Source organism: Mugil cephalus, chromosome 11 (genome assembly GCF_022458985.1).
Source record: "Mugil cephalus isolate CIBA_MC_2020 chromosome 11, CIBA_Mcephalus_1.1, whole genome shotgun sequence".
NCBI classification, from domain to species: Eukaryota; Metazoa; Chordata; class Actinopteri; order Mugiliformes; family Mugilidae; genus Mugil; species Mugil cephalus.
The window spans coordinates 26,961,467-26,975,343 of record NC_061780.1 but is presented as its reverse complement, the minus strand read 5'-3'; the positions used below and the strand labels follow the sequence as shown (position 1 = coordinate 26,975,343).

Sequence of the window (13,877 nt, the reverse complement as noted above, 5' to 3'; positions counted from 1 at the left end):
AAAACACACTAAAACACACACACATTGATTTTTTTCCAAAAACTGAAAATTTTATTTATTCAGTTTCTATTTTAGTGTCTAAAACCAAACCAGACACAGGCCTTAATTCCTCGTTTGATGATTTTATCACAGATCTGGTTGCGTGTGTGCGATGTGTTTTATGTTTCGTGGAGACTCTTGAACGTCCTGTGTGTTGTTCTCAGGAGTGTGTGGACATCGATGAGTGTGTAGATCTACCGGACGTCTGCGTCTCAAACTCCATCTGCATCAACACGGTGGTGAGTTCACGTCCCTGGAATCAGATCTGATCCAACGACGCCGGAGAAACCGCTTCGTCTGCCCCCTGGTGGATTCATCCAGTCTCTGCAGTCACTGGCTTTTGGCAGCTCTGTCCAACATGGCCGCCTTCACAGACTTTTATTTACTGATTTAAAAATATATATTAGTATTTACTTTATTCAGTCAACCATTAATTACTTCATACTTTATGTTAGAGCTATATAAATAAATATATAGATATATTTTATCCAATTTTTTTTTAAAACTGATTATTCAGACTATTAAAATCTTAAAATGTGCATTAATTTATTCAATATTTGTAGATTTTTCCTTTATATTTATGAGATTTTTCTGTTCAATCTGATGTTGCAGATGTTCATTATTGTGTTTAGTCGTCTCAGTTTCCACAATAACACAATTAAATGAAGATCAGAACCTGTAGAATATGTGTTTAACAATTCAGACATTAGTCAACGCAACAAGGACACAAACTACCTTCATTTCCTCAGCAGCTCTTCTTCTGAAACATCCAAAGAAAACGTTTTAAGCCAGTGTCAGATTGTCGCAGTGAGACGTCGCCTCCTGCTGGACGTCCAGCTGTAACACCGCAGGTTGAATACGTCTCTTGTCTCTTGTCTCCGTCTCAGGGCTCCTACAAGTGTGGAGGCTGCAAACCCGGTTTCCTTGGTAACCAGACGTCGGGATGCCACCCCAGGAAGTCGTGCGCCGCGTTGACCTTTAACCCCTGTGACTCCAACGCCCACTGCACCATGGAGAGGAACGGAGAGGTGGCCTGTAGGGTGAGGACACGTCCAGATAAGACATAAATAAATACCTGGTCTGGACCGGTTTTCATTCAGCTCAACCCTCACACCTGATTTTATAATTATCACGTTGTTACAAGACGTGTCCTCTTCAAAAACATCCTAAAAAAACACGTTAATATTCTTTTTAAAAAAAAATAAATAAAAATCTTTTAATCTACTTCAGTCCTAATAATAAATACTAAAAAGTTTAATTAATTTCTGACTTTTAACCCTTTTATATGCCAGTATTTTTAATGGCATCACAGATTTGAAAATAAAACACAAAAATTTCAGTAACATAAATGCAAAGTGAATTTTCCTTGTTCGAGTCTTGGACATGATTAAGTAGCAACATTGATTTAGATGGATATTATTCTTTTTATATTTTAATATATATATTTCAAACTCAAATCTAATAATACCTGAATTATTACATAGTTATAATTTAAGGGACAAAGGTTTCCTCTTCAAAAATGCTCTAAAAATATCATATGGTATATTTCTGCTTTTTATATATATATATATATATATATATATATATATATATATATATATATATATATATATATATATATATAAATCCTCAGTAGTGACATTGATTTTGATTTTTTTTTTTTTTTGATCCAATGTTTTTTAAGAGACGCTTTTGTCCCTTTATGGTGACAATACAACCATTTAGGTTACACACTGTAAAAATAAACTATAAAAAAATAAGTTTTGAGGAGATTTTAGTTTGAAACATCAAAATTTACAAAAAAAATACACACCTTTGCCAAATGAAAGCAAAAAGCAGAACTACAACTGCTACAGATGCTGCTAATAAATGATGATACTGCTAATTCTGCTACTTCGTCGCTGTCAGGTCATGAGGGTTAAACATGTCAGATCCTGGTCCTGGAAGCTGAGCTGAGCCGGGTTGGGTTCATCCTGTCTTTTTCTTTTTTAGTTCGTGCTCTGGTTTTAGAATAAAATGTCGTCCTGTGAGGAGACGCCGTCCCTCAGCGGGACGTTTTAACTGGTTTGTGATCTTCCAGTGTAACGTGGGCTGGGCCGGTAACGGGAACACGTGCGGCGTGGACACGGACATCGACGGATACCCCGACCACTCGCTGCCCTGCATGGACAACAACAAGCACTGCAAACAGGTCAGACAGGACTTAGATGACACTTCTTTAAGTAGGATTATTGATACTTATATTGTTGTTACTGAGTTTTTAGATGAGGTAACATCAGGTCACAGTTAAATAAATGAACAATAATTTATATTAGTGTCTTAAACGTGTAAAAGACTTCACAGCTCGTTCTAAAATATGCATCATCTCCTCAAGTCAGAAACAGACTTTACATCTCGTCACTGCTGCGTTGTCTTCATCGTCCACCAGGACTTTTACATTTGATGCACTGATTTTAATTCCATTGTGACAGTAAAGATCTGTTCTATTCCAGGACAACTGCATGTTCACTCCAAACTCTGGGCAGGAAGACGCCGACAACGACGGCATCGGAGATCAGTGCGACGAGGACGCAGACGGAGACGGCATCAAAAATGTGGAGGTTAGACGGCGTCTGGGTTTTCAGCGATAAAACCACAAAAATAAAACCACATGAATAAACAGAAAATAAGATAAAAATGACAACGTAGTGGATCAGAGGGGAAAAGGTGGTTCTGAACAGGAGGAAAGATATACTGTATACATATTAATGATGTAGGATTCAGCCTTTATGTATCCAGGAAAGAAGAGGAGATTAAAAATCTCTTTTTCAAACGAGGCCTGAACGAGACAGGAGCCGTGCATCCAAACCACAAAGTTACTGAGAGAGAAACAACAAAAGACACAAACAACAGGAAAACAATTTAAACACAAGTGGCTCGATGAGTTAAAACATGACCAGAGACTTAAATCCACCTCTAAGACATTCAACATGGATTAAAAACATCATCTAATGAGACCTGAGGGGAGAGGAAACACATGTTGAGAGACAAACTGTCAGAACTGGAGAATGTTGATGTATCACGATGAGGATTAATTTGACGAAAACCAGGATTTCATTTCTGCGGTTTCTGCGGTCGGTAAAGGAGGAGGGAGGAAGGTTGAAGTGGGTTTTCCAGCGAGGTAGAGCTGGTTGTCATCCACGTAGCAGTGGAGATTGATGTTATGGAAGATCGGCCAAATGGGAGGAGGTAAATGGTGAAGAGGAGGGGCCCAGGACAGAGCCCTGAGGCACACCTGAGGTAACGGGACAGGGGTGGGATGAAAATGGGATGAAAATGGGATGAAAGTTTGAACCAGTTGAATTTAACCTTTAGACTTTATTTTAAAATGATTCTTACCTTTATGGGCCAAAAGTTTCCTCTTCAAAATCGCCCTAAAAATAGCACATGTTAATATTTTCTTCTGCTTTTTTTATATAAATCTTTCAGTTTACTTCAGTGCAAATCATAAATACCAATAATAAGAGTAATTTCTGACTAGTAACTTTTAATATAATGGTGTTTGTGGCAGCATCACACATTTTTTGGGGGGAAAAAACACCATACATTTACTAACTATTAATTAATTAATTAATTAATTAATTAATTAATTAATTAAATGCAATGTGTATTTTTCTTGTGGAGATTATAAGTAGCAACATTGATTTTGATGAAGAATAGACCACGAAACTAGAAAACCTTGACGCTGGCGTCTGTGACTGATAATGGTTCGTTACGGCACCATTCACTGGAAAGAGGACAACGGGTAAATATTTAGCCTTTAATGGACATTAGTCGCATCGGTTTCTGATGGTTTTACCCTCAGACTTTCCTTTTTAAACTTCAAACTTCCCTCCAGCCTCTTAGAACTGAAGACTCGGATGAAATGTCTTCTCAAAAAGTCCAGTTCCTGTTCGTACGGGTGGTTGTGAGATAAGTGAGGGTGGAGTTTGGAAATGTGACCCATGTGTCCTCCGTCCCTCAGGACAACTGCAGACTGGTCCCCAACAAAGACCAGCAGAACTCAGACAGCGACTCGTTCGGAGACGCCTGCGATAACTGTCCCAACGTCCCCAACACGGACCAGAAAGACACGGACAGCAACGGACAGGGGGACGCCTGCGACCAGGACATTGATGGAGACGGTGGGACACAATGGAAATGTTTAGCTTTTAATTATTATTACATCTTTAGTCAAATATCTGAGACTTGACGGGTAAAAGAGGACGGAGTCACTAAAGGAACTACATCTATGGACAGTTTTAGCGAAATGCTAAATGCTAATCCATTAGCCCGTCTACAAGACATTCAGATGAGACTTCAGGACTAGTAAAGTACTGAGATTATACCAGATGGATGCTCCTTCAAATATCCACCGTCAGGCCACATTTTTAACTTTTTAACCGGTTTCTGTCCACGTTAGTGGTGAATAAAGTCCAATAATGTTTGTCTTCAGGTATCCCCAACGTCCTCGACAACTGTCCCAAAGTACCAAACCCCATGCAGACGGACAGAGACAGAGACGGAGTCGGAGACGCCTGTGACAGTTGTCCTGAGCTCAGTAATCCCATGCAGGTAGAAACCTTGGAACTAAACCAAACACGTATAAAGACACGTCCATAAAACATCTGGAGCAATAACGTCCATGAACGTCTCTTGTCTCTTTCAGACGGACGTAGACAACGATCTGGTCGGAGACGTCTGTGACACCAACCAGGACACGTACGTCTCTCGCACTCCTTCCTGTCCTTAAATCCTGTTAGATCTCTGATGTCTGGATCTCCGAACCCATCGTACCCCGGGACGCCACACCGGCTGGTAACTACAGTAACTAGACTTCAAAACGAGTCCTCTTGTGTCTACGCTGCAGGGACGGAGACGGTCACCAGGACAGCAGAGACAACTGTCCAGACATCCCCAACAGTTCCCAGCTGGACTCAGACAACGACGGCCTCGGTGACGACTGCGACCACGACGACGACAACGACGGCGTCTTGGACGACTACGACAACTGTCGACTGATCGTCAACCCCAACCAGAAAGACTCGGACGGTAACAGACAAGAAAACGATTAGTCCAGTGGTCAAAGATCTGTCGGGCCAATCAGATCATGTGGGGGCGGGGCTTGAGATGAGGATGAGATGAGATGAGATGAGATGAGATGAGATGAGATGAGATGAGATGAGATGAGATGAGATGAAATGAAATGAAAATTGGATTGTATGAGATAAGAAAAAAATTGATTAAATGAGATTTGATTAAATGACGTGAGATACTGAGAAGATAAAATGAAATGAAATGAGTTGAGATGAGATTAAATCGGATGAGATATGAGGAGATGAGATTAGATGAGATGAGATGAGATGAGATGAGATGGTCAAGGTAAAATGTTATTCAATTGGCTGATAAAGTGAGATGTCTTGTTGTATGAGATAAGAAAATATACGAAGAGATGAGATTAGATGTGATGAAATATGAGGAAATGACAAAGAAAGAAAATTAGATTGTATGAGATAAGAAAAAAATTGATTTAATGAGATTTGATTAAATGACGTGAGATACTGAGAAGATAAAATGAAATGAAATGAGTTGAGATGAGATTAAATCAGTTGAGATAGGAGGAGATGAGATTAGATGAAATAAGAGATGAAAGGAGATGTCTGGGATGAAATCAGATAAAATTACATGAGATAACAAACGAAAATAGATAAAGATGAGATTAGATGAGAATGGTCAAGATAAAAATGAATGATATGCATGGAATGAGATTGGATAAAAGAGATGATTAGAAATAAGAGATTAGATGAGATGAGTGAAATCGTATAATTTATGAGACTATTTGAGATTAACATTTGTCTTCTGTCCTCAGTGAACGGTGTTGGAGACGTCTGTGAGAACGACTTCGATAATGACGCTGTGATGGATTTATGGGACGTTTGTCCAGAGAGCGCTGAGGTCACTCTGACCGACTTCAGAGCCTATCAGACGGTCATCCTGGACCCGGAGGGCGACGCCCAGATCGACCCCAACTGGGTGGTTCTCAACCAGGTGACCTCACCTGTTCCTGTTTCTGATTCTCATCTCATCTCATCTCATCTCATCTCATCTCATCTCATCTCATCTCATCTCATCTCGTCTCATCTCATCTCGTCTGTATCTTCTCCTTTCGTGCTTTATCCATTCTCATCTTATCTCATTTTATCATAATTTCTTTTGTCTTAATTTATCTCATTTTATCTCATTTTTATTTAAGCTCCTTCTCCTTTCTCCTTCCTTGTGTTATCTCGTCTCGTCTCGTCTCTCAGCTCATGTCAACCAGTCTCAACTCCTCTTTTTTCATTTTCTCTAATCTCCATCTTCTCTTCATATCTTGTCTCTATTTTATCTTCTAGTCTCATCTCTGTTTGTGTGATCTCTATCTTCTTCTCATCTCTCTGTTTCATCCTTCCGTCTCATTTCATCTCACGTCATCGTGTCTGGTCTCATCTCGTGTTTTATCTCATCTCATCACATTAAACCTGGAGAACGTCTGATTCTGAGCCGTGTCTTTTCTCTCCAGGGGATGGAGATCGTCCAGACCATGAACAGTGATCCTGGTCTAGCCGTGGGTAGGTTGTGCTTTTATTTTCTCTTCTTTTCTAACAGTATTAAATCTCATCCTCTGGTCCTGGTCCTGGTCCTGGTCCTGGACCTCCTCCTCCTCCTCCTCCTCCTCCTCCTCCTCCTCCTCCTGTCTTCAGGCTACACAGCGTTCAACGGCGTCGACTTCGAGGGAACGTTCCACGTCAACACGGTGACGGATGACGACTACGCCGGCTTCATCTTCGGGTACCAGGACTCGTCCAGCTTCTACGTGGTGATGTGGAAGCAGACGGAGCAGACGTACTGGCAGTCGCTGCCCTTCAGAGCCATGGCCCAGCCGGCCCTGCAGCTCAAGGTCCTACGTCCACCTTTTATTCCAGCATTTTTATTTAAGACGTAGCCAAAATAAACTGAATTCATTTTTAAAGACGAGACTCTGAAGTTTCTATCACTACAGTCAGAATCTCTCTAAGTGTAAAAACAAGGGTTCACCTGGATAAATGTGTTGGTTGAATCCTATCACGACTTTTCTCAATGAAACCAGAAGAAAATGTCACATTGCATCATGCAGCATTTACTCAAACACAGCTCACGATTAGATTCAACATCTGAATCTAAACAACATTTTATTAAAAGACCAGAAATGTAGCGTCTTTGACCCTCGAGCCTTTATCATGATAATTATGAGTTTTATTTTATGTTGGTTCATTTATTTCTTAGTCTTAGCTCTATTTATATTATTTAAATTAATATTCTGTTCAACTAACACGTCACAAAACGCCCTAAAAGTAAAAAGGCTCAATTTTAAAACAAAGTTTGTTTGTTTTCCTTCTTTAAGAACCGGTTTGACTCCGGTATCAGATAAAACACGTTCAGTGAAATGAAATCAGGTCTGACTGGTTCCACATATTCGCTCCATTTGGTCCAGATCATAATATTTTCCTTTTTCAGCTTTGAGGAATAAAGAAATCTTCTCTATAACATTAATCTATTCATCAGTGGTGGACGGTGGCAACAGTTACAGTTAAAAGTGACAAAACGAAGGTTTCCACCGTCCTCTGTCTTCAGTATTTAAACATTTACTTTTCTCAGATTGTTTTTGTTGACTCCATTAACTTCTGTTAATAAAACTGAACAAGGACCAACCAGCCAAGACGCCATTATTTTATTGGAGGTCTTAACGTGTGGTTGACCCGGGTCTTGTCGTCAGGTTTCAGACCCCCCCTCTCTGTTGTGGTTTTCTCTGAAGGCGGTGAAGTCTCGGACGGGACCGGGTGAGTTCCTGAGGAACGCCCTGTGGCACACGGGCGACACCCCCGGGGAGGCCAAGCTGCTCTGGAAGGACCCGCGCAACATCGGCTGGAAGGACAAAACCTCGTATCGTTGGCAGCTCAGCCACCGGCCACAGGTGGGCTACATCAGGTAAGACCACGACCCGACCTGGGGACCCCAGACCAGACCTGCTGCAGGGCCAGGCTAAAACTAGGCCTGGTCTAAACTAAAACTAGGCCTGGTCTAAACTAAAACTAGACCTGGTCTAAACTAAAGCTAGGCCTGGTCTAAACTAAAACTAGGCCTGATTCAGACAAAACTAGACCTGGTCTAAACTAAAACTAGACTTGATTCAGACTAAACTAGGCCTGGTCCAGACTAGACCGGCTCTAAGGGTCCAGACTGTTGATGCCTCAGCTCTGTCTCTTCTACTTTTTTTTTTTGTCTTCCTTTTATTTTTTACTGTTTTCTTTCCCCTCTGGAACTTCTTTGTGCCCCCCCCACTTAGACCCTATTGTACCCGTCTCCATGGAGACCAAAGCCCTGGAAAGAATCTGCCTCAGAGTCCGTTGATATGCAGATGAGACGAGGAAAAAACAAAAAAAAAAAACAAGTTTATCTCATAAAAAAACATTCCAGTGATTCTACAACTTTTATTTCCAGAGTTTAACAAAAAAACAAAACTTCATGTTTCTAGAGGTGGAGAATTAAAAATAATAAATACATAAATAAATAAATAAATAAAAGTGTGGGACTCACATTCTTCAGTCAGTCAGGAGGAGAAAGAAAAGGAATAAAGAAAGACTGGAGGAGGAGGAGGAGGAGGAGGTTTGTAGGAATCTATTCAGAGCTGAGGTCTCTGCTCAGCTCGGTTAGTTCACTGTCTCTAATAAAAACTGGAAAATAGAGCGTTCCTGATATTTAACAACAGGAAAGTGGAGCGTGATGAGTTCACTGACCGCAATAATATCAGGACATTTTACAGTCTATGGTGAGTTCACTGACTGCAGTAACAGCAGGAAAATGTCCCCATGTTTCCAGGGTGAAGCTGTTTGAGGGAACCGACATGGTGGCGGATTCTGGCGTCGTCATCGACACCACGATGAGAGGAGGTCGACTCGGAGTTTTCTGCTTCTCCCAGGAAAACATCATCTGGTCCAACCTGCGCTACAGATGTAACGGTACGAGCCCCCGGTCTAGACCGAGACTAGACCCGGATCAGACCGAGACTAAACCTGAGACTAGACCTGGATCAGACCGAAACTAGACCTGCATCAGACCAAGACTAGACCTGAGACTAGACCCGGATCAGACCAAGACTAGACCTGAGACTAGACCCGTATCAGACCTGAGACTAGGCCCAGATCAGACAATACTAGACCTGGATCAGACCGAGACTAGACCTGAGACTAGACCCGGATCAGACCGAGACTAGACCTGGATCAGACCGAGACTAGACCTGAGACTAGACCCGGATCAGACCGAGACTAGACCTGAGACTAGACACGGATCAGACCGAGACTAGACCTGCATCAGACCGAGTCTAGACCTGAGACTAGACCTGGATCAGACCTGAGACTAGACCCGGATCAGACCAAGACTAGACCTGAGACTAGACCCGTATCAGACCTGAGACTAGGCCCAGATCAGACAATACTAGACCTGGATCATACCGAGACTAGACCTGCACCAGACCGAGACTAGACCCGGATCAGACCTGAGACTAGGCCCAGATCAGACCATACTAGACCTGGATCAGACCGAAACTAGACCTGCATCAGACCGAGGCTAGACCTGGATCAGACCAAGACTAGACCTGAGACTAGACCCGAATCAGACCGAGACTAGACCTGAGACTAGACCCAGATCAGACCTGAGACTAGACCTGGATCAGACCGAGACTAGACCTGAGACTAGACCCGGATCAGACCAAGACTAGACCCAGATCAGACCGAGACTAGACCTGAGACTAGACCTGAGACTAGTCCTGGATCAGACCGAGACTAGACCTGGACAGATTCATGGGTTCATGTTTGTTCTGTGGTTAATTAGTTAATTAATTAATTAGTTACAGAACAAATAAAAACATGAACTCATGAACCTGTTGTGGGTCTAGTTGATTGACTGATTGATTGATTGATTGATTGGTTGATTGATTGATTGATTGATTGGTTGATTGATTGATTGATTGACTAACTGTTTGCTCGTTTGGTTTCAGACACGGTGCCTGAAGACTTCCAGTCTCATCGTAAACAGGTTCTGATGCACATCCAGGTCTGAGCGGCTCGGCCGGACTCTTCCAGTCTAATCCCAGAGTGAATGTGACCGTGTGGAACTGAATGAAGAGTCAGCACTGATCAGTCTGGAGAAACACTCCAGGAGCACCTGAACGCACCACCTGTGTCTGTCTGTCTGTGTGGCGTTCAGTGTCTTCCTGACCTTTAATATCGATAAAAACTGAGTGTCTGTGGTGAGTTCAGTGGCTTTAATAAAATCAGGAAAGTAGAGTATTTGCGGTGAGTTCACTGTCTGTAATATGAGCAGAAATATGGAGTTAGAAGTAGAACTAGACCTGGACCTCCATCTGTGGTGAGTTCACTGGCTTTTATAACAGTAGGAGAACAGAGCTTCTTGTCCCAACGGTGGTGCGTTCATGGTCCCCATGTTTCTCCAGACAAATCTTCCTTCCTTCCTTCCTTCCTACCTTACAACCTTACATCCTTCTTTCTTTCTTTCTTTCTTTCTTTCTTTCTTTCTTTCTTTCTTTCTTTCTTTTTTTTCCATCCATCCATCCATCCATCCTTCCATTCCTTCCTTCCTTCCTTCCATCCATCCTTCCATCCTTCCTTCCTTCCTTCCTTCCTTCCTTCCATCCTTCCTTCCTTCTTTCCTTCCTTCCTTCCATCCTTCCATCCTTCCTTCCTTCCTTCCACCCTTCCTTCCTTCCTTCCTTCCTTCCTTCCTGCCTTCCTTCCTTCCTTGATCAACACTAGTTATAATCCGTGAGGCGTTTAAGGACCAGATGAGTTCTCGTTTTATTTGAATCAGATCTGAAACGCATGTCTGTGTATTTTCTATTGTACATATCTGTTATTAAAATAAAAATAAAATACTGAACGCCACGTTTCCTCCAATCACCGTTTTTACTCTGATGAGCCCCCCCCCCCACCCTCCCCCCAAGCTTCCTTCCATCCTTCCATCCTTCCATCCTTCCTTCCTTCCTCCTTCCTTCCTTCCGTTACCGTTTGTTCCTCTCTCGCCACCGTAGAGGTGGTGCAGTGGGGGGGTGGGAAGGGGTCGCGACCCCGGGGCCGGGGAGGCCGGGACGAGTGCAATATTGGAGAGGGGGGGGCTTGACAACAGTGCACCACATCCCGGACCGTCCCGACCCCGGGAGGAAACTCAGCACACGGCCTGGAAGACGCCGGAGGACAAGGAGTCCAGGTCCAGGTCCAGGACCAGGTCCTCCTCCAGGTCCAGGTCCAGGTCCTCCTCCAGGTCCAGGTCCAGATCCTCCAGGACCAGGTCCAGATCCTGCTCCAGGTCCAGGCCCCAGGTCCAGATCCTCTGGAAACTGAAGAGTAATAAATAGCAGATCTACTTTAAAACCATTGTTGCTCTTCATCCATGTGGTATTAACCAGGTAAAATGTCTCAGGGGTTGGATTCCTGCTCCAGGAGAACATCTCTCCTCCTCTTCTTTCCACCATGTTCTCCTCTCTAAGCCTCTTAAAGTTCTCCTCCCTGCTCTCAGCACATCTCACTGCAGAACCTTCTTTAGGAACCTTTCATCTCTGCCTCCATCTAGGAACAACTCTGAGAAAACATTTTAAACTAAACCCGATTTAAATATAAACATTTACATAAACCTGACTTTAATTTAAACCTAAACTTTTACATAAATCCGACTCTAATTTAAACCTAAACTTTTACATAAACCTGACTTTAATTTAAACCTAAACTTAAACTAAAGCATGATTTGACCTTAATCTTGACTTCAATTTAATTTAAACTCAAACTTAACTTTAATCAGACATTAATTTAAATCCTAAACTCTGACCTGAAGTTAAACCGTTATATCTGTCACATAAAATTCTTACTTTTTAAAGACACAATGTTTTTTTGGAGTTAATATTCTATAAATGATCATGTGACTTCTTCAGATTTACAGATGATTTTAAAAAAGCAAACACGTCCGACGCTGCAGGTTTTAAATCTTCAGGTTTTAATTCTTCAGGTTTTAGATCAGAATGAACTTTAGTTACAAACAGTTTTTGACTTTTATTTATTAATTCGTTGTTAAACTGTTCTGGTTTTCGTTTTTTCGCTTGTTCTTCTTTCTTATCTATTTAATTGTCTATTTATTTTTTGACTTTGCTTCATTACTTTCATGTTTGAAATAAAGACAATCAGTCCAATAAGATTAACTTCACATCATGAACATGATAAAAATATTTCCTCAGGATTCAGAGACGAATGAATCTGAGAAGCACAAATAAAACTTTTATCAGAGTTCTCGGTGACTCACCTCGCGCCGCCTCGTCGGAGTCTCTGGTCTGTGGAGGGTCTCAGTCCTGCAGCCCTGGTTTTAGTGTGGACCCCCCTCCTCCCCCCCTCCCCCTCCTCCCCCTGTAAACACTAACAAAAGGCTCTGGGAGCGACTCAGTGAGGCGTGGAGGGGCCCCGCTTCAGCCTTAAAGGGCCGACATGTCAACCTGCTGAACCCAGCTTCATTCAACACGCTGACACACACTGGTTCTGGCTGGAATGGCGCCACCTACTGTCAGCAACAACAACAACAACAACAACAACCACCACTTCCTGTTCTTTTATTCCTCATAAATAAATAAATAAATAAATAAATAGATCTGTAACCAATACCTTCATATTAAGGACAATATGAAGCACAGAGAGTTTTTTATTTGTTTTTATTCTTCTTCTCATTCATCTCAGCTTTTATTTATTTATGTATTTTCTAATTTTTGCATTATCACAGTTTTACAATGTGTTTGTTTACAATGGAAATGAGTTCACACCAATAAAGTTTCTACTGTTACTACACAATAAAAATATTTGGAACAAATAATAATTATCCTCTGACATAATAATGGTTATTTGTAGAAAACCGTTCATTCACAAGGCTTCACCGAGACAAAGACCTGCATAAAATGATGTTTACATCATAACATAAAATAAAAAGAAGAAAACATGTTGTTAAGAAACTGAAAAACATTCAAAAAACAAAACAAAAAAAACAGGAGAACGAATAGTTAAAGTTTAAAATGAAGCTAATAACAATCTGTTTAGAACAATAATAAAAAGACCTTTTATTATATTTGAACAATTCAACAAGATGGTATTATTTATTTTATTTTTATATTATATATATTTTTTATAATATCTGTGTCTGAATATCTGTATTCTCTAGGCTGTGATGTTCAGGTCACTGTGCGACATTAGGTTAAATCTATTCCACTGATACAAATGAATTCACATTTCATAAAATATATTTAAAGGAACCACATGTAGCAGCTGCATCAGCTTGATTTTATTTTTACATAACGTATAAATTATAAACTAACTACAATTTGATTCAGAAAATATTCATATTGAAACATCAACGACTCAATTCTCGAGAAATCTCGATGACTGATTCATTCACTCATTCATTCATTCACTCGTTCATTCGTTCTAAATTTTAATTTAAATGTTTATTTAACTAATGAATAAAATGTTTCACAGAAAATAAGTTGAGACTGAAGTCGTGTCTCAGTTAAAACGAAGCAGCAGCAGCAGCAGCTCACAAATAGTTCGACACAAAAATAAACTGCTGCAGAGTGTGTGTGTGTGTGTGTGTGTGTGTGTGTGTGTGTGTGTGTGAGTGTGTGTGTGTGTGTGTGTGTGTGGACAGTTGTTGTGCAGCAGGTGGTCGCTGGTGATTTATTTAGAAACGACTGAAGCTCCCAG

The 13,877-nt window shown here is 41.3% G+C and overlaps 1 protein-coding gene across 1 annotated transcript in view; it reads left to right on the top strand.

Moving 5' to 3' along the window:
* Positions 1–10,416, top strand: part of thbs3a (thrombospondin 3a) — a 21,660-nt gene extending 11,244 nt beyond the window's left edge. The window contains exons 10-23 of the mRNA XM_047599468.1: positions 204–278; positions 927–1,079; positions 2,120–2,230; positions 2,532–2,639; positions 4,043–4,202; positions 4,514–4,632; positions 4,727–4,779; positions 4,928–5,109; positions 5,927–6,105; positions 6,617–6,665; positions 6,798–6,994; positions 7,889–8,061; positions 8,953–9,092; positions 10,130–10,416. Coding sequence (XP_047455424.1) covers positions 204–278; positions 927–1,079; positions 2,120–2,230; positions 2,532–2,639; positions 4,043–4,202; positions 4,514–4,632; positions 4,727–4,779; positions 4,928–5,109; positions 5,927–6,105; positions 6,617–6,665; positions 6,798–6,994; positions 7,889–8,061; positions 8,953–9,092; positions 10,130–10,191 — 1,761 coding nt within the window. The 3' untranslated portion in view covers positions 10,192–10,416. The remainder of the gene's footprint in view (positions 1–203; positions 279–926; positions 1,080–2,119; positions 2,231–2,531; positions 2,640–4,042; positions 4,203–4,513; positions 4,633–4,726; positions 4,780–4,927; positions 5,110–5,926; positions 6,106–6,616; positions 6,666–6,797; positions 6,995–7,888; positions 8,062–8,952; positions 9,093–10,129) is intronic.
* Positions 10,417–13,877: the final 3,461 nt, after the last annotated feature.